Source organism: Diabrotica virgifera, chromosome 4 (genome assembly GCF_917563875.1).
Source record: "Diabrotica virgifera virgifera chromosome 4, PGI_DIABVI_V3a".
Classification (NCBI taxonomy): Eukaryota; Metazoa; Arthropoda; class Insecta; order Coleoptera; family Chrysomelidae; genus Diabrotica; species Diabrotica virgifera.
The window spans coordinates 227,494,721-227,522,053 of record NC_065446.1 but is presented as its reverse complement, the minus strand read 5'-3'; the positions used below and the strand labels follow the sequence as shown (position 1 = coordinate 227,522,053).

General features: G+C 32.8%; 2 protein-coding genes across 6 annotated transcripts in view; both read right to left on the bottom strand.

Annotated features, from left to right (window-relative positions):
- The window catches only part of LOC126883815 (girdin-like), a 45,291-nt gene extending 25,819 nt beyond the window's left edge, over window positions 1-19,472 (bottom strand). The window contains exons 1-2 of the mRNA XM_050649485.1: window positions 19,272-19,472; window positions 18,857-18,873 (exon numbers count right to left, since the gene is read on the bottom strand). Coding sequence (XP_050505442.1) covers window positions 18,857-18,873; window positions 19,272-19,472 — 218 coding nt within the window. The remainder of the gene's footprint in view (window positions 1-18,856; window positions 18,874-19,271) is intronic.
- LOC114333678 (G-protein coupled receptor dmsr-1) overlaps window positions 1-27,333 on the bottom strand; it is a 1,080,003-nt gene that overhangs the window by 343,943 nt on the left and 708,727 nt on the right. The gene's annotated exons all lie outside the window — the stretch shown is intronic.

The following is a 27,333-nucleotide window of genomic DNA, read 5'->3' as shown; positions in this document are numbered from 1 at the left end:
CTCGCGTAACAACCTACCTAGCGACCAATGCCGGGTTAAGAATAGAATATGCGTATTTTCGAATTTTTTAGATTTTAAATCGTATGTAAATCGAAAACTATCAATTTTTGAGAAAAATCACAAGATAACATTCTTGTTTAGAATGACCAAAAAACCTAATAAAATATGTTAAAAAGAGCAAAAAAAAATTATCTTTTGTATTTGTTTAAAAAAATTGTTTAAACAATTTCTGCCCAAAAATTCCGCCCGGCACCCTTCAGATTTGTATACTTAAGGGGAATATTTTTGAATAGGAATCCGCAAAGAAATTGAGTCAGAATTTTTTTCAGACGAGAGCGGTCTCACTACATGGACTTATTTGTACAGTAAATAAAAACAAAGGCAAATATCTCTGACAAGTAATGATATAAACATGGCCATGATGAAAAGTCGCATTTTAATGTTTTGGCAGTGCTATGACATCAGAAATTTTGACTTAAGCATGCTATTGCAGTAAAAAGACTATAATATATTAATGATATAGGTATGCAAAGTCCGAAGATGGTGTCCTATTATTTAATTAACAAATTAATGCCCCGAAATCGTATTTATTCCAATTATTGCTTTGTAACCTTGAAGATTTTAACTTTACAGCAAAAACACCTAAATAATAATTCACCGTCATTTAACTCTATATTCTACAAAGACGTACTTTTTTCCGATTTGATTCGACGAAAATTTTCCTCGGAAAATCCCGGTTTTCTCAACAAAATCTTTTATTTTTTTGATATAGAATATGTGGAAATGTAAATTTAGTGGTCTTATTTCAGTATGGGTTTAAATAGATGCACTTATATCCATGTTGACGACAGATGCTGTCAAGGCATTTTGCCATGCTTGATAGTGACATGTTTCCACGGTAGCTGTGGGATTTACATGTCAAGTTGCGGAAGCGGAAAATTGCAATACCAAATGTAATGAAGTTATTTTCGATATATTGCGTTTAAAATTAGAATAAAGGACATCAACTATACATGGTGTTTCATTGGAAAACGGAAATACTTTAATGCTAAAAATAGGTCACTGATACGGTTCATTTATCGCCCCACCGATTTTTATAACCGAATTATAGGGTGTTTTATCGATTTTACCCATTTCTTTCTAGATCCATAATTTTATAACCATCTTGTATATATTTTTTTATTTGGTACACTTATATCTCACTTAAAAACCAAACCACCCAACTAGTGACCACAAGAAGTCCAGGTCCGAACTAAAAAAATATATAAATTCATTGTGACCTTGAAACAACATCCTGTAAACTGAAATTTTCAAAACTCGTTTGCATATATGAAAAGAGCACAAAAAATTAAGTTTAATGGTCCACTTCAATTTTGTTGCCAGAAAATTGAATAACTTTAATTTGGAAACTAGGCTACAATTTTTAAGAACTTTGTGATTAAAAAGCAGGTATTATTAATTTTAATAATAAATTATTCAAGTTAATGAACAAATACTCATTTCAAAAACAATCAATACTTATTTACTACATTGAAACGACTCATTTAGTAATTATAAGAAAAATCCTGGCACGGATTAACAAAAAAAAACAGAAACTAATTGTGGCCTTGAAACAATACCCATTGAAATTTTCAAAATCCGTTTGCACATTTGAAAAGACGGCAAAAACGGAGTTTATAAGTTTGCTTTTAATTTTTTGCTCTGAAAATTTAATGACTTTAATTTTGAAGTTTAATATATTTAAATTTTAATGAACTCTGAGATTAAAAGCAGATACCTATTGTTAACTTTTAATAATACATCATTAGTAATATTAATAATTCGTAAAAATTGTCAGGCAACAAACTTTCATACCAGTCGAAAATATGGCCGGCAAAATGTTATCTCTTGATGATATTATATGCGAAAATAATTGTAGCGATCTGAGGAGCCAGTTTAAAAAAAAGGTTAATTACTATTTCCGCTGGTACTGAGAATTAATTCATTAAGGATTTGTATTTCAGATGAAAATCCCATTCAAAATCCGGTGATTATCACGATATAAACTTCGAGAGTTACCAGAAGTTGCTGATGTATGAAGTTCTAATAAATTTACCTTCAAACAGCATTATAGTATTAGACAATGCACCAGGATGAACAAGAGGGTGAACACCAACTTCTACATCTAATAAACAAATTATACAACTATGGAATAGGGAAAGAAATATGACATACAATAAGAATTATTCCTTCGTCCGGAGTTATATGAGTAGGTATATTAAAATATACAGTGAGCACGTAAAGGTTGGAATAAATTCATTTTCTCGAGAATGGACCATTTTGGAAAAAAATTCCGAAACAGGTCAATTTTTATTTTTAAATTACGACTTTTTGGCATACATATTATACTAGTGACGTCATCCATCTGGGCCTGATGACGTCATCGATGATTTTTTTAAATGGGAATAGGGGTCGTGTGATAGCTCGTTTAAAAGGTAATTTAATTCTCTATTCACTAATATAAACAATTACATAATTTTTTGTACAGGGTGTCCAAGAAAACATTTTTTTAATTTAATTTATTGACATAAAAAGAAGAATGCATGTAATTTATTTAATCCAAAATACATTTTACTGCTCTCAGAAAACAGAAAAAAAAATGTTTATTTGAAAAATATGCATTGCTTTTCGCTTAAACTAAATGTTCAAACTGTCCAGAGGAAGGTGGGTGGCGGCTTTGACATTGAATTTTAGCAAAGACAATATTTATTTATCAAATAAATATTATATCCTGTTTTCTGATAGCAGTAAAATGTATTGTGAGTTAAATAAATTACACACATTCTTTTTTTTGTGTCAATAAATTTAATAAAAAAAAATTTTTGTGGACACTCTGTATAAATAAATATGTTAATGTTTATATTACTGAACAGAGAATTAAATTTCCTTTCAAATGAGCTATCACACGACCCCTATTCTTATTTAAAAATTTTTAAGATGACGTCATCGCGCCCTGATGGGTGACGTCACTAGTATTATACATATGCCAAAAAGTCGCAATTTAAAAATAAAATTGGACCTATTTTGGTATTTTTTCCAAAATCATCCATTCTTGAGAAAATGAATTTATTCCAACCTTTACGTGCTCACTGTATAAGCTTAATTTCGTTAAGTATTCAAATCGGACAACAGGTTTAGGAAATACAAGGTATCTAACGTTTAAAATTCAGCGAGTGAGTCAATTGTTTGGCTCTCAAGTGTAGTTCTATTTTTGGGGTATTCCGAACATTTAAATATTTGTTCCCAAATAATGCAGAGATTTGTTAAAAAAAACAAAATTAAAGTACACAAAAGCTGTATTTTCAATTAAAATAGCTTGAACAAACTTCACCTGTTTTTGTTGGATTCATTCATTCATTCGCAATCATTGGGGTGAAAGAATAGTTTAATACAAAACAATTCATCAATGTAAAACACCATACAATATGTTTACTATAACACTAATGCTAAACAATTTTTTAATAAAAATAAAAACAATACAAACAGTTGGTTATTCGAATTTTTCGCAATGATTTTAAGGTTATGAAAAAAAAAGTGTGAACATAAAAATTGCAGAAAAAATATTTTTATTACTTAAAACTTCTTTTAATTTTATTCCATAGGACTGGTAGTTTTGCCGGTAATCGTGCCGTTTTTTTTTCAGATGATGAAAAGGTCGCCAGTGCGAGTCCAATAGACTATTGGTTATATATACTCACACTCTTTAGTTTATTTTATTGGTATTATAAAGGGGGCTACAGGTTTCGAGGCTTACATTATTTGCCTCATCATCAGACTAATTACAAAGTCTTCGAGAATAATACAAAACTGCTAAACAATACAAAACTCTAAATATTCGATCTCGACTTCAATACGCGTGGATTGATATATCACATAATTATTTGTGCTACTATAATGTGGTATTTCAGATTAAACCTTTTTAAATGGAAGAGATATAAAAACCGAAAGTATATATTTATTCTCGACTTGCTTGAATGATATATCTTATCGCTAGTACTATTCCGGTGTCTGTGAGATTAAAATTAATAATACTTCTCGTTGTAACTCTCCAACCGGAAGTCCTAAGTTAAATTTCTCACCTTTAATACCATGCTTAAGTTAGAGGACATGAGTAGGAGTTATATTCGAGGACAGACATAAAGGTATGAAACCCGATGTATATACTTGTTTTCGTCTTGCTAAGGCGCGTCAAATAATAGATCGTTTGGATTATTTCGGCGACTTTAAAACAGTACTTCCGATTGCAACTCTAAAACTAAATCTAGATTTTTGAAAAATATTGAGTACGTATTTTTTAGTTTTTTAATCTATCATTCATTTCGCGAAATATTCGCTTTTTCCTTGTGAAACTTTGGGACTCACCCATTTCCTTACGCCCAGCTCAAATCGTCAGATTTTTCAAATATACACTGTTTTGCATATACCTAACTTCCTTATCTTAATCTGACGATTTCGAGTATTTTTAAGGATAGATTTTTTTTCGGCCCCCCCTTAACGAACTCCCCTGCATTAAGAGCCAATATATGGTAGAGGTACATTTTCAGGGTACAAGGTTTCTCCCCATGTGATAATCTGACGCGCTCGAGTAACTGCAAAAATCCTCGCTTGGGCTCCCCTACACACTCCCACTATTTCGAATAATTCTTCTTTTTTTAATCAAAGATTAAGTTGATTTGAGCAGTTAATAGTGTGAGGTAGGAATTTCTGTGTTGTATGTTTCCTACTTTGAATGTGTCATAATGAATCTCGGCTGAGAGAATTCAGTATACAGGGTGAGTCATGAGGAATTGTACACATTCCTACTCCGTATGGAGGCCCCTATAGGGAATTACAAATGACCATTAAAAAGCGTCTGCTCCCATTGTTTAATAATATACAGGGCGAGTTGTTAACTTTTATAGAAAATTTTATTTGACATAATTTTTGAACGGTAAGATCGATGTTTCTCTTATTATGGTCAATCGTTACACTATTACCATCTAAATTAACTGATTTATTCAAATTAGAAAAAATCATGTCCGGCTTTAAAAAATTAGTTTGTTCTGGTCTTAGAAAAAATTTCACCCTGTATACGGTTTTTGAAAACTCTAATACGAATTTTACAAATAAGACAAATGGGCAATTAAAATGACTACTTAATTTTTTATAAAAAAATCAAATTTAACTATGAATTAAAAGTTTGGTGAAGTGAACCATAGATTAAAAAAAAAATAACTTTTCTTGAAAAATCTATGTTTTTAACAAATATTTAATTTATACAGATGTATTAATACTTCCACAGCTTGTGCTATATATTGTAAATAATAAAACCCTTTTAGCTAATTTCCAGAATTTCAAAAGGAACAGGTTGTTTTAAATAATACTAAAACATCGTCCTGTATAGTATTTGTTTAATGATTCAACGGTAGTGTCGTGTTCTTGAATTATCAAAATTTAATTTCAAGAGGCAAAATACAGTTAATTTATTTTTAAAATTAACGAAAAGAAAATAATATGTACATATGTAGTACATTAAATATAAACGGATTTATTAACATGTTTAAGTAAATTTTAAAATATGTATAGTCCGTCCGCTATAACTTTTCCCATGCGGTAAGATTCATTTTCAATCAAATTAAGTCAAAACATAAATTGAAACGAACGTCGACGTGTTCGTGACGTCGAATGAGTATACATTTTGTATACTGTATACTATATACTACACACATCGGCAAACGTTTCACTTTCTGTTTTGACTTAATTTGATTGAAAATGAATAGTAACGCATGGGAAAAGTTATAGCGGACGGACTATATGTATGCACAACAATTGTATACATACATAAAAAAAAGAACTTAAGAAACAAATAAAACAATAAAACAATTTTTTTTGAGATTTATAGCAGATTTTCGAAATTAAATCCACCTTTTTTGGACCATTAACTGTCTAATAGACCTCCTGAGAGTTAAGGGATCATTTCTAATAATGTAACAAAAATAAATTATTTTATCAATTACTTAGTTCTTGTCGCGTATAGATATTTTCTCGATGAGCCATTTCTTTTAATCGACCCCATACGGAATAGTCGACAGGGTTAAAATCACGTGATCTAGGGGGCCATGCATGAGGTCCTCTGCGTCCTATCCACCTATTTCCATAAGTTACGTGAAGATGTTGACGAACAGCAACTGAGAAATTGTAACGGTTCACACGTTACGGAATTATTTTTGAACTCTTTAATTATTTTTATAATTATTTTCTTTTGATCTCCTAATTAAATTTCTCTAATTTTCTCGTAATTCCCCATTTATAACTATTATTTTCTCTTATATTTTAAAATATTTATTTTTATGACGTCATACCTAAACACACTTAAAACTACCTGTTAGTTTTGTTGGATTGGTATCCCTGACGTTTGGTTCGTGTTCGGAGAATTTGACGTTTTGCTTTGTGAAGTAGCGAGACGCGAGACTTCACTTGGCTTGTGGCTGTGGGGAAGGTCAGTTCATAAAATGGCGGGTTGATTTTCAGTAGTAATAACCCAAGGACATTGATAATTGTTCGAAAAAATTTTATAACAGATTTGTAAGTTGCCTGTAAGCAACAAGCTTGAGAAAGTTGTTAAAAAATTTTTGAGCATTTATCAATGTTCGAGGGTTATTCGGATAGAAAATTTTTTGCTGGTTATGAAAAAAAAAATACAGAGCAGAAACAATTTATTTAAAGGTGCAATTAACAAAGGAACAATTAGAAAAATTTATTTATTTTACTTTCATTTCCTTATAATACTTTTCTTGTAAAAGCTTACTTGTTAGGTTCCACATGGTTTTGACAGTAGCTTCTTTAAACTCTGTACCATCTTTTCTTCTCATGTTCACAGCCCGATCCTTTAAAATCGACGCCAATTCTTCCACCCTCCAATTTCCATCTAATTCATATTTTCTATCATTGCAAAAGTCCCTAAACGCTTTCCATACAAATTTTTTACTGTAAACAGTATTCTTTGGTATATTTGATTCAATAATTTCATTAATATTCTCATCAGTATTACAACCAAATCGTGACATTTTGAAATATTGAATATTTGAAATGTCAAAATCGAAATTAAACGAAATGTAGGTATCCATAGCTACATGATTAAGTTAAAACAGCCCATGGGATCTGTTTTCAGTATAATGTTGGTTTTATTGGTTGTATTCAATCAGATGACCACAAATTAATTGATTTCATTGGATTTCTAATTGAGCAAAAAATTTTCAACTAAATTATGAAGACTGTTATTCAACATCAAGTTAATATTAAAGGTAAAAGTTATCACCAACTGTTTTCTGGAGTACCTAACGATTGAAGTACCATCAATGGAACCCGAATAAAAATCACCCGGTAAAAATTCTTTTTTCTAATAATTTTTTAGTTAGGCATTGTGATGTTTTGTGTTATGGAATATTTGAAATAGTAGGTTCATCGTTAAATTTTCTTAGTCAAACCATTAAGTGAAGTTTATTATTCAAGGAAAATTATAGATATATTAATATGTTTTTTTGGTTTTGCATAACCAAACAATTACGAAGTCATCAATTAATATTGAAAATAATTATCATTACTTCGCTGTAGGTTTTAAACTGTTTGAACATCCAATATTTTTATAAATTGTCAAGTAATTATCTTTTGCCTGGTTCCATACCATTTCATTAAGGTATATATGTATGTATATATAGGCTATTCTTGTATTAATATAATATTCTCTCAGATAAATCATATTCTATATTCAAATTTCAAAGTTAAAAGTCTACTATCTGAACCAATGTCAATATATTTGTTCATATCTTCACACCCACAATAGTTCAAGGTTACCTTAGATTAGTTTTTGTTCCAGCTAATGGTCGCTTTTTCAGTATTATTTTTTCTAAAAAGTTTTTCTCATTTATTTCTTCTTCTCTTTACTCTTTGCTCACCGGTTTATATGGGAAATAAAACTAGGAACATGTTTTAGCCATCTGGAAGTAAGAGAAGCCATCAAGTGAAGTCGTAGCCCCTTTGACCACCTAGAGAAGCCCCATTACAGCCACAGTCAAGTCAACCTAAGAATGTCATGTGGGAACGAGCTATTGAGCTTTCCAGCTCCTGATTTTTTTTTCTACACCTGTACCTACAGGAAACATCGTTCGGCACCCCACTGGTGCTAATTTTCTGGGACGCAGCAGCGAACCTTTTGGGAGTAGTTCAAGGAATGTGTTGTTTTGGGAACAGTTGGTTGGGACATTGAGTAACTATGGTTAATATCACCGACAACTGGTTGTATTTACTCTATCTATCTAATTAGCCTTCTTCGGTCCATCTTTGGACATAGGCCTCCCCAATCCTTTTCCATTCTTCTCTGTCTGTCGCTACAGTTATCCACCTAGAGCCCACGTGCTTCTTGACATCATCTGCCCATCTCATTTGTGGTCTTCCTCTGCTTCGTTTATATTGCCACGGTCTCCAATTTATGAGAATTTTGTTCCATCGGTCTTCCTTTTGTCTTATAGTGTGTCCGGCAAATCTCCATTTCAACTTTGCAACTTCTTGTCTAACATCCCTAACTTTGGTTTTCTCTCTTATCCACTCGTTTCTCTTTTTATCCAATAGTTTTATGTGCCACATTTGCCTTTCCATTGCTCTTTGCGTCTTTATGATCTTGTCCATGTTTGCTTTTGTAAACGTCCACGTTTGGGAACCGTAAGTGAGAACAGGGAGTACGCATTGATTGTATACCTTGGTCTTAAGATGTTGTGGATATCTTTTGTTTTTAAGGATGTAGCTTAGTTTTCCAAATGCCGCCCATGCCAGTCTAACTCGTCTTTTGATCTCTGCTGTTTGGTTTTCCTTGTTAAGTTTTATAATTTGACCCAGATATATATAATCATGAACTTGTTCTATTTCATCTTGTCCGATCCTCATTGTGATGTCCTCATCTGTATTTGTTATGATTTTGGTCTTGCTGTAATTCATATTAAGGCCTATCTTTCCGGCTTCTATGTCCAGTTCTTTCATCATTTCAAACAATTCTTCTTTTTTATCGGTTATCAATACGATGTCATCGGCGTACCTTAGATGGTTCAAGCGTTGTCCACAAATTTTTATACCTTTTTCTTCCCATTCTAATCTTTTAAAGATATCTTCCAGAACCTGATTGAAAAGTTTCGGTGATATTGTGTCACCCTGTCTTACGCCTTTATTTATTTGAATTGATTGTGTTCCTTCGTATACTTTAATTGTTGTTGTGGCATCTTTATATATATTGGCTATTAGGTCTGTATATCTGTGGTCAATTCTGCTGTTAATCAAAGAACTTTTCACTGCCCAATGTTCGACACTGTCAAAAGCCTTTTCGAAATCTATGAACGCTACATATAGAGGGATGTTGTATTCATTTGCTCGTTCTATAAGGATTTTCATACTTAATAAATGATCACTTGTGCTAAATCCCTTTCTAAAACCAGCTTGTTCTTTCGATTGGTATCCGTCGAATTTTGTCGTCAATCTGTTGGTTAAAATTTTTGTTAGGAGTTTATACATTACATTGAGGAGTGTTATTGGTTGTATTTACTATGTTTATTAATTATTATTTTTCAAATTTAGTTTGTATTTATTGGTTTTTAATATACATATAAGTTTAGTAAGTTCCCAAACTCCTGTATAATCTGTGGTATTACACGTTGAGCTCGGCGTATTTGCCCAAAAGGTATTTATTGTATTTTGTTGTTAATTTGGTCAAATTCGTTTCATTATGTTAATTTAGGTTGTAAAATTAATTGCTTGTTTCCCAGATATTTTGGTGTTCATTTACGTATCTTCAATTCAAGTCGTTTTTATATTATATTTATTCGCTTCAATTTCATTTATTAACTTTGCTTAATTCATTTTATTGTATCTTATTAAGTCAGACTAGTGCCTGCTGATTTATATATTTTTCATATTTTTCGGTCTTTAATTTAGTTGTACGTAGCAAGCGTACTGTAACCATTTGGTAAAGGTAGTCTCATGTGAGTTGTACCCTATATACAGGGTGTTTCATTAATAATTGTCCATATTTAACCTAAGATTTAACCTAAAACACTTAAATAAAATGTGGTTCCTTACTGAGTTACAGGGTGTTTTATCTAAAAATTTAAAAAATATTTTTGCTCACCATTTTAAAACTATACCACGTATCCCTTTCATACTTGGTAGAAAGTGCGACTACTATACACCCTACTAAATCATGATAGACAGACGTCTCTAGCTACTATCAGAGGCGTACTATGGGGGATAGTGAATGGTTGACCCTTCTCATATTCTACGCCACTGGAGGAATTATTATTTTAGTGAAATTTTTAGATTCCCCAATACTTTCTACGTAAATAATATACTCTTCATAGGTAACGATAAAGTCATTAGTTTTCGAGATTTTTGAAGTTAAATATGAAACGGCACAGTTATTTTGATTAATTTATGATATAATTCATATGATTAAACTTTAAAAATTATTTGCACCCAGTACTTTAAAACTATTTGGCGTATTCTTATCATACTTGGCAGAAAGTGTAGGTACTGTACACCCTACTAAATTAAGATAAATAAACGTTTCTACCTACTACCAGAGGCGTACGACAGGGGATAGTGTCTGGTTGACCCTTCCCAAATTCTACGCCACTGACGAAATTGCTATTTTAGTGTAATTTTTTGATTTTCCAATGCTTTTTATGTAAATAATATACCCTTCATTCGTAACGATAAAATTATTAGTTTTCGAGATATTTGAAATTAAAAATGAAGAGACACAATACATTAAGCAAAATTACCGTGTCGTTTCATTTTTAACTTCAAAGATCTCGAAAACTAATGACTTTATCGTTACGACTGAAGAGTATATTATTTTCACAGGAAGTATTGGAAAATCTAAAAATTGAACTAATATAGCAATTCCGCCAGTGGCGTAGAATTTGGAAACGAACAACCATTCACTTTCCCCCGTCGTACGCCTCTGGTAATAGCCAGAAACGTTTTTATAACATAATTTAGTAGTTTGTATAGTACCTATACTACCTGCCAAGTATTTAAAAGGATACATTTAATAGTTTTAAAATGCTGAGCAAAAATAATTTTTAAATTTTTAGATAAAACACCCTGTAACTCAGTAAGGAACCACATTCTATTTAAGTGTTTTAGGTTAAATCTTCGTATTTTCTGCTAAGGTTTCCCCAGTTACTATATGGACAATTATTAATGAAACACCCTGTATAGGTAAGAGGTTATTTAATTTTGTAACAGGTAACATTATTGTTGTTATCTTGAATATAACATGTTAAATTATAGCGTTGTCATTTTAGAGTCACATAACATTCACGGTGTGTAACAGAGATTGTCAAAAATCTAGTAGTTATCTCTAATAAATGTTTATTTACTTTGTATATCATTTATCCTTATTTCCTTATATTTACATTTACTTGCTGATTTAATATAGTTTTAACAGCAGTGTAAGATACCTAGAAGATTGTTTGATCCCATCTTCTGGCGCCCGTAACTTATTCTATTTTATTTATCTCCTATATTCTTCTATTTTTACTATATTATTATATTTATTCTATCTATTTCCTGAGCATCTGTTCTTCTTATTATTTCCATTTCTAGTCATCATCACTATCTACTTTGAGCTACCGTCTTCGACAGGCATGCAAATTGGCCGTATCCATCCTTGAGTGTCAAGTTGTCGTTCTCTTGCATATATCGCTAGCCTAACTCCATTCAGTTTGCCTCTGTCTATTCATACTTCTATTATCAGTTCATCCCACTTGCTTCATCTTCCATCTACAAATACTACTGCAATAGTAGTGTTTTGTTACTTCGGCTTCTCCAACGAGAAGCTACTATTTTCATTTTTGTTAATTTTGCTACATATTAGTTTTTTTCTTTTCCTTACTTCTGTTGGAGTTTATCATCCTCTTTAATTTCACTTCAACAGGAGTTCTCTTCTTTGTTACAAAATATTGATGCCCCATCGTGCATAAAGTACATACCTCGGGCGGCTGCATTGGCAAGTAGATTCAGCAAAATATTTTGTAATAATTCTAAGTACACAGCACCTGTCAACCGTGCATTAAAGAAATGGTGGCCTATTAGTTGTCTTTCAATTACTCCTATCCAAATATTCACTGCAAATCGATACTGCGAACGAGATTCGCGAATCGCATGGGGATTTTCGTCTGCCCAAATATGTGAGTTGAGCGAGTTAGTTATTCCATCACTAGGCCAATCAAGTTAGGTTTTTACTAGACATAACAGAAAAGACGAGGTTTGACAGTTGAAATGTGTAGTATGAGATATTACAAAAAGACCACCACCTTGGGATTCATCAATTTGTTAGTGGAACATTTTTTAAATAAACAATCAAAACGTCAAACGTAGTTTTTTGCTCATAACTTAAAAACTTGTTTATTTAGAAATTTGACGTCCACAGATAACTTTTTCAGAAAAAAAAGATACATCGAATGAGATACGCTAAATGAAAATCGGTTAATAAACAAAAAAGTTATTGCAAAACGGATGACAAAATTACTGTTTTTGAATATTGTTAATAACAATTTTATTGTTTATTAAAATATGTTTTAGTATACCTAAAATTGAGGGCATTATGGTATTTGAATGGTGTGCAGAAAATGGTCCAGATCTGTTAAATAGTTTTCGCAAAATTGAATTTCTTTATAAAATTTTTTGAAAAACGAGCTAATTTCTGAGGCTGGTCAAGTTAATATGGCTGAATGTATCCCAATAATCCGGGGCTAACTTTCTTCGTTAAGATGTATACCAAAAGCCTATGAAAAAAAGTAACAATAAATTACATATACGTACACAAAATTATTTGTTAATTAATAGCAGTTTTTAAGCTTATAAACAATTACAATAATTTCGTAGGAATTAGATCAAATTAAATGGCAATAAAAAATACGGAAACCTGGTTAAAATACACAACTTCTAAAAAAAGTTTTAGGTCCTACGACCCTTGGGGTCTGAGATGGCCCCTTTTTTTTGAAAAAATCACTGTCACGTTAATTAACAACACTAAGAGCTGAAATTAACCAATCTTTTATAAGAAAAGTCAAAGTTTTTAACAAAGTTTTTAGCAAGAAAAAGTGTTAAAAATTGTTTAAATAGGAGTGTTATACAAAGAGTATTTTGCGTTCCGAATAAAGTAAAAAATAGCGGGCGTAGTCGACTGACTGAATAGTATGCGCGGTTGGCGACCGGCAGCAACTCCTAAAATTACGTTATACCGACCACAAAAATCAACTTTAAGGTATATGACAAATTTTCGTCATTCCCTATGTTTTCGAGGTCTCTGAATCCAAACATGGGGTTTATTTTTTTCTAGAACACATTAAAAGAGAAGTTGTTAATTTTTAAACATTTTGTCGTCAGATTTCGTTATTTTCATGTTTACTTAAAAAAGCTGAGTGACAAACTTTTTAGTTTATAATTTTAACTAACACAGAAATAAAATATAATTCATGAAGAAGTTTTTCAAAAAAATTTAATTCAAAAGATGCAATAGGAAAAATGTTATGTGGCTTTATAGACGAGCGGCACACCCCAAAAAAGCTTATTTCTCGAGATACTGATACTGATTTTGGTCATACTTTATATTTTTAATGGTGCTTCTTCTTCTTCTTCAGGTGCCATCTCCGCTACGGAGGTTGGCAATCATCATAGCTATTTTAATTTTTGAGGCAGTAGCTCTAAATAGTTGTTTCGAGCTGCATCCAAACCACTCTCTCAGGTTCTTCAACCATGAAATTCGTCTTCTTCCGATGCTTCTTCTGCCATCTATCTTTCCCTGCATTATGAGTCGTAGGATGCCATACTTCTCGCCCCGCATCACATGTCCGAGATACTGTAGCTTCTTTTCTTTAATTGTAAGTTCAACTTCCTTTTCTTTACCTATTCTTCTCAGTACTTCATTGTTTGTAACTCTATCTACCCAGGAAACCCTCATAATTTTTCTATAGGTCCACATTTCAAAGGCGTTAAGTCGTCTCATTGTCTCTACATTTAACGTCCATGATTCCACTCCATAGTATAGAACACTGTAGACGTAACATTTTGTTAGGCGTACTTTAAGAGCTAATGTTAAATCTTTGCTACATAGGACCTTTTTCATTTTTATAAAATTAGAACGTGCTTTTTCGATTCTGACTTTTATTTCTGCAGTGTAGTCATTATTTTCTGTTATAAGTGTTCCTAGGTAAGTGTACTTTTTGACTCTTTCGATCTGCTGGCCCTCTACTATCAAGATTTCGTTAGTATTATGGTTGTTTTTACTAATTTTCATAAACTTCGTCTTTCTGATATTGAGAGAGAGTCCGTACTCGCTACTACATCTTACTATTTTACTCATGAGTCTTTGCAGGTCTTGTAAACTATCGGCTATTATTACTGTATCATCTGCATATCTGATGTTGTTAACTAAGACTCCATTTACTCTTATGCCGACTGTTTCATCTTCCAGAGTTTCTCGCATTACCTCTTCAGAATAAGCGTTAAATAATAGAGGTGATAGTATGCAGCCTTGCCTGACTCCTCTCTTTATTTCCATTTCTTCAGATGTTTCTTTTTCAATTCTTACTATTGCTCGCTGATTGTAATAGAGGTGTGTTATTAGTCTTAAATCTCTTTCATCTAGATTTTTATTTTTTAGGATTTCCATGAGTCGATCATGTTTTACTTAATCAAACGCCTTATTGTAGTCTATAAAACAGACGTAAAGAGGATGGTTAACATCCAAACATCTCTGTGTCAGCACGTTGAAGGAGAATAATGCCTCTCTGGTACCCATGCCATTGCGGAACCCATATTGAGTGTCACTAATATCCAGCTCCAGTTTAGAGTGTATTCTGGCGTGGATAATTTTCAATAGAATTTTCAAGGTATGTGACATTAAGCTTATGGTTCGGTAGTCACTGCATTCTTTTGCATTCACCTTCTTTGGCAAACACACAAAGGCTGATCTCAACATTTCTCTAGGGATGATTCCTGTAGTATAGATAGCGTTGAACAGTTCTACTATTATGTCCAGGTTTTTCTCGTTGACCAACTTTATCAACTCGCTAGGCAATTCATCTGGACCAGCAGATTTATTGGTTTTCATAGAGTTTATTGCCTGACTAACCTCTGCTTTGGTTATCTCTGGGCCTACATCTCCCGTTTGGCTATCTACGGATGTACTAGCTTCTCTCTGGTCATGAAATAGTTCCTCGATATACTCTTTCCATCGTCGTAGTTTTTGTTTTGTCTCCATTATAATATTTCCATTTTTGTCGAGCAATATATTTGAGTTTCTCCTATTTCCTACTCCGGCTAGTTCTTTGACTTTTTTATGTAGGTTGAAGTTGTCATATGTGTTTTGCAGTTCTTCTATTTCTTTACATTTTTCAGAGAAGTAGGTTTCTTTAGCCTCCCTAATTTTTCTTCTTATTTGGTTTTGAAGCTGTTTATAGCGGGTCTTATTAATGGTTTTGTTTTTTCTTCTTTCATTCATCAACTCTAGAATTTCCTCCGTCATCCATTCTTCTTTCTTACATTTGGTTGTAGTAAGTACTTTCTTACTTGGTTCTAATATGGAGGTTTTGAAGAATTGCCACTGCTGTTCTACGTTGCAATTATTTCCTGGATTTCTGTCTAGATCTGTGTTGATTTCGTGTTTCAGATTTTCTTTTGTTTCTTCTGACTTTAGTTTCTGTATGTTAAGTTTATTGTTGTTGCGGCTTTTTTGCGTCTTTTTTAGTTGAAGTTGAAACCTAGCAATAAGAAGACTGTGATCAGAGGATACGTCTGCTCCTGGATATGCCTTTACTGCCTGAATTGAGTTTCGATATCTGTGCTTTATTAGGATGTAGTCAACTTGATTTCTGACAATTTTGTGCTCTTTGTCAGCTGGTGATTTCCATGTATACAGGCGTCGCTTAGGTAATTTAAAGAATGTATTTGCGGCTATAACATTATGCTCCTGGCAAAATTCTATTAGGCGATCTCCTCTGTCGTTTCGTTCGCCAAGCCCATATGATCCTACATTAGGGTAGCATTTTCCTTCGCCAATTTTTGCGTTGAAATCACCCATGATCACTGTTATGTCTCTAGATGCTGTGAGATGTAATGTTTTCTGGAGTTCGCTCTAAAAGTTTTCTATTTCTTCTTGATTTTTGTCAGCAGTTGGCGCATAAATCTGAATTAGGTTCATTTTTCCATGGGTTGTCAATAACTGCAACATTATTATTCTTTCGGACATCGGAACGAAGCCTGTTACTGATCTCGTTACTTTTTCGCTGAGGATCATAGCAACTCCATATCTGTGTTGGGTGTCGCTGCTTCCAGAGTAATAGATTCGTCAATTGTCTGTATTGAGTTCGCCAGAGCTGAACCATCTTGTATCGCTTATTCCTAATATATCGATATCTAGTCGCATCATCTCTTGCTGTATATTCTTCAGTTTCCCAGGTTCATACATACTTCTTACATTCAATGTAGCGATTTTGTAGGTGGATTTGTATATATTTAGTGAACAGGGATTTCGCTGACTAACGGCCTGGGAAGCCCTGTCGTTACTGTTATTTCTTCCCCTGCCGAATCTTGGCATCCGAGAACCATGATTAGTAGGTTGTTGATTGTCATTTCTGTGAGCCATGACGATTTCTAGGGATACTCCATGAGTCTTTAATGCAGTGGTTTCCCGTTGCCTTCTGCATCCTTATACCGTTGACCATTCTGTAGGGTTCATCCGCCTTCGAGACCGATTTCTCAGTCTCAGGACAAAAGAGTGCCCTGCCACTTACCAACTCATCCGCCCGAAGCCGTTGGTCAGTAAGTGGGGGGATTGCTTATACCGGCAATCATTCGGTGAAGAGTAGGTATGTAGTAGAAAGAAATATAGTGACCCGTCTGCCCTCGGAAACCTAATAGCCATTCGGGATCGGAAGAACAAGAGGTAGCCAAGAGAGGCCGATAGGAAAGATTAAAGACATTTTACTCAAGACTAGTTGAAAAATGGTTAATGGTTAATGGATAGTTAATGGTGCTGAAAACGAAAATTAGGGTTGTTTTGAATTTTACGGGGGGGGGGGGGGGACATTATCAAAATCGCAACTTTACCCTAACAATAAAAAAAATCACGGTTTTTTGCGTTTAACTTGCTACAACTCTGTTCCATTGTTTTTTTTTCTAAAATTTTTATAGTATACATTTCTCACCTTTCTGAAGAAAATGGGACCTGCTTCAATATTTCTGTCTTGCTATAAAGAAAGTTATAAATTGTCTGAAGTAAAAGGTGCAGATTCTTGAATTGCAAAGTTTAATCGCAAAAGTTGAGTGACAACATTTTAAATTTAGCTGTTTAATTAATTTTATGTTAAAATCTAGAGTACAGAGAACAAAATGTTTTATAGCAAAAAAGTAGTGTAACTTTTAATTTTAAGAAAAACGTGATTTTATTTATTTTTTGTTTTTAGGGTAAAATTGCGATTTTGACAATGTTTCCCCATCTAAAATTCAAAATAAAGCTCATTTTCGTTTTCAGCACCATCAAAAACATAAAGTAAGACGAAAATTAGCCATTCACCACACCGTGGTTGATATCTCGAGAAATGAGCGTTTTTTGGGGGGAGTACCACTCGTCTATAAGGTCGCGTAACTTTTTTTCTGTTGCATATTTTGACTTGAAATTTTCCAGAAAACTTCTTCAGGACCTATGTTTTAATGCTGCGTTGATTAAAATTATAAACTAAACAGTTTGTCACCCAACTTTTATAAGTAAACATAAAACTAATGAAAAAATTGTTTAAACAATTTTCCGGCCGCGGTAGCTCTTGGTACCCTCTGGATTTGTTATAAGGAACTTTTTTTTAGTAAGTTTGTGCAAAAAATACGAATCGGAATAATTTACCTAACGCGGTCGACGATACAGGATTACAGACGGATTCAAAATAGAGAAGAAAAAATGGCCTATACCTACCAATCGGGTTCTACTGTACCAAGTTTACTATTTTTTTTATCTATGGTACCACATTAAAATAATAACGTTTATCTTATTTTCATTGCAAAATTATCCAAAACAAAGCAGCTAATGGGATGTATAAACCTTTTTTGAAGTGGCCTTTTTATTGTTATTTTTAAAATTTATTTATTTAAAATATAATTTTACTAAATAAATGTGCAACATAATAATATTCATAAAATTTAAATTTCTACCAAAATATATAAATACATATAATATTAAGCTTCAAATCCGGTATACTGTCAATGTTAAAAATGGTCTGCAGCGGTCTAGCGCTAGCGAATGGTAGTCCGCGAATTTATACTCATTCGGCTACGCCCATTATTTTTTTTAATTTAGTCGCAACGCAAAATACTCTTTGTTTATAATACTACTGTTTAAACAATTTATAACATTTTTTCTTGCTAAAAACTTTGTTAAAAACTTTGACTTTTCTTATAAAAGATTGGTTAATTTCAGATCTTAGTGTTGTTAATTAACGTAACAGTGATTTTTTCAAAAAAAGGGGCTATCTCAGACCCCAAGGGTCGTAGGACCTAAAATTTTTTTTAGAAGTTGTGTATTTTAACCAGCTTTCCATATTCTTTATTGCCATTTAATTTGATCTAATTTCTACGAAATTATTGTAATTGTTTTTAAGCTTAAAAACTGCTATTTATTAAAAAATAATTTTGTGTACGTACATGTAATTTTTTTATTTTATTTTTATATGTTTATTAACGGATTTTCCTTTAGCGTATCTCATTCGATGTATCTTTTTGTTCTAAAAAAAGTTACCTGTAGACGGCAAATCTCTAAATTAACAAGTTTTTAAGTTATGAGCACAAAACTAAGTGTGACGTTTTGATTGTTTATTTAAAAATTGTTCCACTAAAAAATTGATGAATCCCAAGATGGTATCTTTTTGCAATATCTCATACTACACATTTCAACTGTCAAACCTCGTCTTTTCAATTATGTCGAAAAACGGCTTATTTTTTACTAACTTGATTGATCTACAGGTGAACTGAGCTTCGTCAGTAAATAGGGTCCTGTACAATAAGCGATCATTATTCGCAATCCACTTAGCAAATTGTAATCGTAGGATTTCATCTCCTGGATGCAATCGTTAGACTTGATAAGGATGTAAATTATTATTTCTTAACACTCTGCCAACTTTTGATTGAGAAACGCCTAATTATTGTCTGCTTACTTGTCTGGTACTTATTTTAGGATCTGCTTCGACGGCACCAATTATGTGTTCTTCTTGTAAATGATCTAATGCTCGTTCAGATTTTGATTTAGGAAATGTTCCATTTTTTTTAATAATTAAACACGGATGCAAACGTTTGATGATTCGGAACTCGACGTTCTGGAAAACGTCTTTGATATTCTCCGCTGGCAGCCCTGCCATTTCCATCACAAAACCCACAAACAAAATAATGTCTGCATATTCTGAGTTTGAAAATTGATGTGGTATTTTGCAATTAATTCAAATATTTTAATTTTAGAACACTTTTAATTATAAAAGTTAATTTTTTTAAATCTATGGTTCACTTCACCAAACTTTTAATTTAAAGTCAAATCTTTAATTTTTTTATAAAAAATTAAGTAATCGTATGGGGAAAAATAAATATACCATGTTAATTGCCTATTTGTCTTATTTGTAAAATTCGTATTAGAGTTTTCAAAAACCGTACACAGGGTGAAATTTTTTCTAAGAACAAAACGAACTAATTTTTTAAAGCCGGGCCTGATTCTTTCTAGTTTGAATAAATCAGTTGATTACGTGGTAATAGTGTAACGATTGACCAAAAGTCACATCAATCTTACCGTTCAAAAATTGTGACCAATAGGTACAAATTTCTGCAAAAATTAACAATTTGTCCTGTATATTATTAAAAAATGGGAGCAGACACATTTTAATGGTCATTTGTTATTCCCCATAGGGGCCTCCATACTAGGTAGGAGTATGTACAGTTCCTCATGGCTCACCCTGTATAGTAAAAAAAACATATATTTAAATTACAGTCAAACCCGCTTATTGGAATAGCCTTCGTGTCAAGCAAAATTATTCCTATAACCGGGATATTCTAATAACCGATCGTTGGTGGCTAGTAGAAACATTTCGGGACCTCAAATTTCTATTTCTTAAACCAGGATATTCCTTTTTGGCCCAAAAAATCTGTTAACAAAGGTTTTTAACAAAAAATGATTACCCATTTTCATTAATAAACAAGTAATTTCACTAGATTGAATAAAATAAACAAGAAAACACCTAGTATTTATCTTCTGGTATACCGGTATTTACATATATTTTCTAATATACAAATGCAAATTCTATGCAAAACTGTCGAACACAAACAAGACTTTAAAACCAGGCTTTAGCGATTGTTGTGGTTCCTGTATTTAATATATTGTCTACAACAATGACTATTTAAATCTACCTAAGTTACAACATGGCTACCAGTTTGTTATAAAGTATATATTATTAGCTTTAGGGTTTAATGTTACAAACTGTGTAATCAAGAAAACAGGGATTGCCGTGGACAGGACATAAATATTGAATGAATATACCCAAACCAACATGGACTTAGACAGGGTGATACTATCTCCAGAAATTATTTAAAGATGTACTCGAATATATATTATGTTCGAGGGAATGCAACATGCAACGAGAGGATAATATGGGAATTAATATAAATGATGAGGATCTGAACCACCTAAGATTTGCTTATTATATGTTAATAAGGAAATGCTGTTAATAAGTTGAAAACGCTCTGAGAAGCGTAAAAAGTATTTGGTCTTAAAATTAACAGCTCAAAGACAAAATTTATGACCAACCTTGTAATCGGCGATAAAATTCAAATTGAAAGCCATAGCATCGATCAAGTAATAGCTTACAAATATCTACAAAAATCAGACAACTAAAATACAAAGAAGGGCAGGTTTCTCATGGGCAGCCTTTGGTACATTGAAAAAAATTTTCTTCAAGTATAATATTCCAGTTTGTTTAAAAAGGAAGTTTTTTGACCATGCGTGTGATGTGTTTTATCAGTTCTTATATGGTGCGGAAACACTAACAGCCCTTCTGCGTTTCCATTTGTCGGATGTCGGATCCGTATTATAATCGAAGGTTCCAGTGGCAATGTGTTTTATACGGAGCTATTCAAATTTATTAAATATGAAAACAGCAACCTTCCATAATGCTAGTGTGACTGCGCCAATTATATTTTTCTTCGAAATTTTCTTTTTAACCCTTTAACGCTCTCTGGTAGCTATATATACCATAAGCTATTACGGCTTAATTTGTCATCAGAGTTGCGGTGAAAACAATTTTTATAGGCGAAGTCGATACACTGAATGCTTGCTGGTAGGTGTGAATACCGAAAACCTGTATACTATACGGCGTGGCAACCGCGTGCTTTTCACAAAACTGGTATGATAAGCTACCAGTGCCCCTTTCTGCAAAAGTCTATGTAAAAAATTGTTTAATTTTATTTTTGTTTTTTGCACAAGTGTCATTTGGAATAAACTACTTCGACAAAAATTGAAGGTAAGTGTCAAGTGTACTTTTTTAATTATTTTTAACTAGCAGATAATTCTTTAAAAGCACTGGCATAGTTATTGCAATAATAAATGTTTTATGAGAATTGTAACCCAAAAAATTCATTGTTTTTATTTATCCCGGCATACAAACAATTTTTATTTTTCCGTTTTGAAACTTATGCCAGTTATTAAACAATATTGTGGCAACAAATTTCTGTAAAAATCTTGTTGTTTGACATTAGCGATAGGAAAATATTTTTAATCATTTTGAGGATTGTACCAAATAAGAGGATATTTTTTCACATGCTAAACCAAAAAATTTTGAGATCGTAGTTTACGCCCAATACTAAATTTTTTACGGATACATTAAAGCAAAGTTTAGTATTTATTTGCTAGACAAGGTTCTATAAGGCTTTAAATTATTTATTAGACCTATTTGTCATTACAATTTTTCCAGTAAATTATTTAGGTTTGGTTAGATTTTTGCAGTACATTACTCATATGTTTTTTTAGATGTCTAGAAATCGACCGCTTACAGAAGCTGAACTCCAGTATATAGTAGACCATCTAAGTGATGAAGAGTATTGTCTTTCCGAATTTGATGGCGATGAGGATGCGGACGAAAATTTCCCTGAGACAAGCTCAATTTCCAGAACTCCGTCACAATCCTCGACTACTAGTATCGACAGCCAGCCGACATGTTCCAGTACTTCAGTAGAGCACTTGAAAAGGGTGCGCCAATGTACTCTTACAAGAGACAAATAATTCGAGCGGAAACGAAGATTTTGATAATTCCGATCAAGATTCTCAGTTTGATCCAGATGACGGATTTGGTTTCAAGTACAACAAGCTGACTAGGTTATTTCCTAATAACATTTTTTCTGATGAAGACGACGAGGATGAACAACTGTTAACATTACCTCAAGCAACAAATTCTCTACCTTTTAGACGCAGCAATAGTAAACAGCTATATTTTATATAAGGAGACTCTGAAAAAAAAAACTCAAGTGCTAAGCCTATGACTGCATAACAGTTCCGCAGTGAACTAGCTGATAATTTTATTAGCACTTTTACTTTCAGAAAAAAATCTGGACCACCATCAAACTTAATTTTGAATGCTGGTTCACACTTATCCACCAAAGGAACTTATAGGCACTGTGCCCTTTGTGCTTCATCTAAAAAGAAACAAACGCGCAGCAATTTGATTTGTCAAGTTTGTAACGTTGCCCTATGAAAAGACTGTTTTGCACCCTACCATAGTAGATAGAAAGTTCTTAGATAATAAATTTAAAATATTACTGTATTTAGTTTTTTTACATTTTCAAAATAAAGTGTTTTTTTTATAAATTTTTGTAATTGTTTTTACTGGTGGTTATATATACCATTATGGCAACGTGGAATTAGATAGAAAACAAAGTGTTTTAATTTTCGCCTGCATTTTACCCGATTTTCGCGTGGTGCAGCGAACATTGAATGCTGAGTGAGTGAAAAAGGTAAGGTATAAACTGTGCCCTACCTAATGCAAGAATAATATAAGTAAAAACGGTAAAAAATAGTATAAAATACTAAACGGACAAATAAAAGTGAGGTTAACAGCTAACAGATAAGCTTATAAACACTGGCGAACGCTGGTCAAATTTCAAGCGGTGTTGCCGGATTTAAAAAAAATAGAAACACCTGCCGAAAAACAAAAGCAATTTTGGTGCGTGGATAATTGGGCATACCTCCGCGTGGTTGAAACGGGTGTGCCCAGTTAACGCTACGTACAAAATGGCTGAGAACGAGTATAGTGTGGACGAAAAGACAAGAAAAAGAGGAGATGAATCGGAAGATGAGGCAGACGATAGCAGAAGTAAAAAAGTACATCGGTCGCCTGGGAATGATAGGCAACTAGAAAAAATATTGGAGAGCCTAAATATTATCACAATGGAAATAAGGGAACTAAGAGAAGAGCAAAAAGAGTACAGAGCGGAAATGAAGGAACTCAGACAAGAAAATGAAAAGCTGAAACAGGAAAACAGAGAAACCCAACAAAAAGTGGAAGAATTGGAAAATAAAATAGACAGAATGGAAAAGGACAAAAGACGAAATAATATAATACTGCAGGGAGTAGATATGGATACCTACGATCAAAACATAACAAAAGATAACGTCCAAGATTTTTTATGCAATGCACTAAAAGTTGAGACAAAAATAAAAAGCGCAAGAAAAATTGGAAGTAAATCCTGCTTGATTGAGCTCGAAAATGCAACGGACAAAGAAGAAATTATGAAAAATAAAGGCAAATTGAGAGACATAAAGGGAAAAGAAATATATATTAATGACGACATGGACAAAAATGAACGGATGATACAGGGTAAAATCAGAACGAAGGCAAAAGAGGCTAAATTGGAAGGAAAAAACGTCAAGGTAGGATTTCAAAAAATAAAAATAAATGAGGAGGTATGGACATGGAATAAACATCAGCAACAACTCTTAAAAATAGAAAACCAAAACAGAAACCAAAAAAACTAAACGACGTAAATGAAACGGTAGCAACAACGGCAATGGACAAGGAGACGATTGGGATTAAAAACAAGAAAATGAAAACTAATTTGGGAACATGGAACGTAAGAGGCACTTATGAAACGGGAAAACTTAAAGAATTAATTAGAGAAACAAAAAGATATGAAATAGATATATTAGCTTTACAAGAAACAAAACAATTAGACACAGAAATAGTAGAAATAGATGATATAGTATTTTTTAAAAGTGGGGGGAATAACAGATTGCTAGGAACAGGCTTTATCATACAGAAAAGATGGAAAACCAGAGTGATGAATTTCAAGCCGATATCAGATAGAATGTGCACAATCAGGTTAAAAGGGAATCAACGAAACATAAGCATAATAAATGTACATGCACCAATAGAAGACGCCACCGAAGAAGACAAAGATGCATACTATGAGCAACTAGAGAGAGAATATGACAGATTACCAGCATTTGATATCAAAATAGTAATGGGAGACTGCAATGCTAAAGTGGGAAAAGAGGATATATATGAAAATATAACAGGAAAATACAGTAAACACGATGTATCAAATGATAATGGTCAACGAATTATAGGTTTTGCCACAGAAAGACAAATGGTAATAAAAAGCACATACCAACGCAGAAAAGATATACATAAAGGAACGTGGATTTCCCCTGACAAAAGGACAATAAATCAAATAGACCACATATTAATAGAGAAGAAGCACGCCCATAATATAATAAATATAAAAAGTATGAGAGGAGCGGAATGTGACTCAGATCACTTTTTGGTAAGAGCAGCCTATAGAATAAATGCTAATATAAAGAAAGACAATCAAAGGGACAAAGAAATCAAAAAACAATTCAACACAGCAATACTAAAAGATAATATGACACAGAAGAAGTACGAACAACAAATAACCAGCAGACTAAACGAAGAACCAGAAACACTAGACCCGGAAGAAAAGTGGGAAAGCATAAAAGAAGCAGTTTTAAACACCAGTAAAGAAATATTAATTAAAGGTAATAGAAAACAAAAAGCAAAAGAATGGTATGATGAGGAATGTCAAAAAATAGCAGAAGAAATTAGAAAAATAAGAATAAAAAACTTAAGAAATAATAGTGACATTAGCACACAAGAATATAGAGAATTGAAGAGAATTATGAAGAGAACATGCAGAAATAAAAAAAGAAAATACAACGAAGAAAAACTCAAAGTGATAGAGGAAAAATTCCAAAAAAAGGAAATAAGATCCTTTTACCAGGAAACAAGAAAAATGGAAAGGGGATATCAGAAACAGAACCCATATATGAAAAATGAGGAAGGAATATTAATAAATGAACCCGGGGAAATAATGAGAAATTGGCAAACTTATTTTACACAACTTTTAAACAAAAACGAAGAAGAAAGGGGAACAATCCAGGAAATTGAAGATGACCATATAGTAATAGAAACACCTACGAGGGAAGAAATAGAAAATGAAATAAGAGGGCTAAAAAACAATAAAAGCCCAGGAATAACGGAAATATCGGCGGAAATGATAAAGGCAGGAGGAAAAAGACTACACAAGGAGATACATAGCCTGATAAAAAGTATATGGGAAACAGAAAGAATGCCAGGAGAATGGACCAGGGCAAGGATATGCCCCATACATAAAAAAGGTGATAAAATGAGATGTGAAAATTATAGAGGTATCGCGTTGCTAGAAGTCGTGTACAAAATATTGACAAACATCTTAAGAAAAAAGCTGAATCAATACACGGAAAAGATATTGGGCGAATATCAGGCAGGATTCAGAAGTAATAGGTCGACGACAGACCAAATATTTGCGTTAAAAGAAATCCAAACTACGTGCTACGAACATAAAATAGCAGTATACGTCCTGTTCGTCGACTTTAAACAGGCCTATGATACGGTAAAGCGGCAACAGATGTACGCACTAATGAAAGAAATGGGCATACCAAGTAAAATCGTCAGGATGGTAAAGATGACTATGGATAACTCCACAAACGAAATAGCATGGAAGGGACATAAATCAAATAATTTTGAAACAAAGGAAGGATTAAGACAAGGAGACCCACTATCAACGACTCTTTTTAATGTAATACTGGAAGGAATAATCAGGAAAAGTAAAATAAGCACACAGGAAACGATTTTTAAAAATGGCCACCAATGTATTGCATTCGCAGATGATCTAACATTATTATCGACAAGTAAGAAAGAGCTAACAAAATTAATGAGCAATATAATAAAACAAGCCAAACCTTTTGGTCTTCTCATAAATAAGGAAAAAACAAAATACATGATAATGGGAGAAACAGATAAAGAAAATGAAGACAATTTCACATTGGAGATAGAAGGAGAAAATGTATGCGCATTTAAAAGAGTTTCAGAATTTACATACCTGGGTGTAAAAGTAGATGAAAAGGGACATGGGGAAGGGGAAATAAAAGCAAGAATAGCAAAAGCAAACAAAAAGTATGGAGCATTGCGTCCATTAATGAAATCCAAAGATGTGTCAAGAAAAACAAAAATTAGAATCTACAAAACAGTTATCAGACCTACAGCTACTTATGCATGTGAAACATGGGTGCTTAAAAAATCAGAAATAGACCTTTTAGAAAGATTGGAGAGGAAAATACAACGAGCAATATATGGAGGCGTGAAAATAGACGGTCAATGGAGAAGAAGAAATAATAAGGAACTTGAAGAACTATATAATGAACCAAAAATAACGACGGCAATCAAAGCACAGAGAATCCGATACTTAGGACACATAGAAAGAATGGGAAAGGCGAGAATGCCAAAAATGGTTCTATTACGTAAGCCAATACAAAAAAGAAGAATAGGAAGACCAAGAAGGAGATGGAAGGACAGCGTATATGAAGACTTAAAACAAAGTAATATTGTAAACTGGAAAGAAAAAGCTTTGGACAGAAAACAATGGAAGGAAGTGGTGAAGAAATGTATGGAAAGACTATAATGTTAAGTGTAGTATTAAGTGTTTTATACAAACAAATGTAATATTGTATATATTATAGTAGTATAGGATATAGCATTATATATAAATATGTAATAGTAATTGTAAGGAAAAATTAAATCTTTCAGCCCTAGGCCTTCACGGCCTGTTGAGCTTAATAAATAAATAATATATATACCATTGCCCACTAAGTATTAGTTGTTTGTCAAAATGCACACTGGTAGCTATATCTAC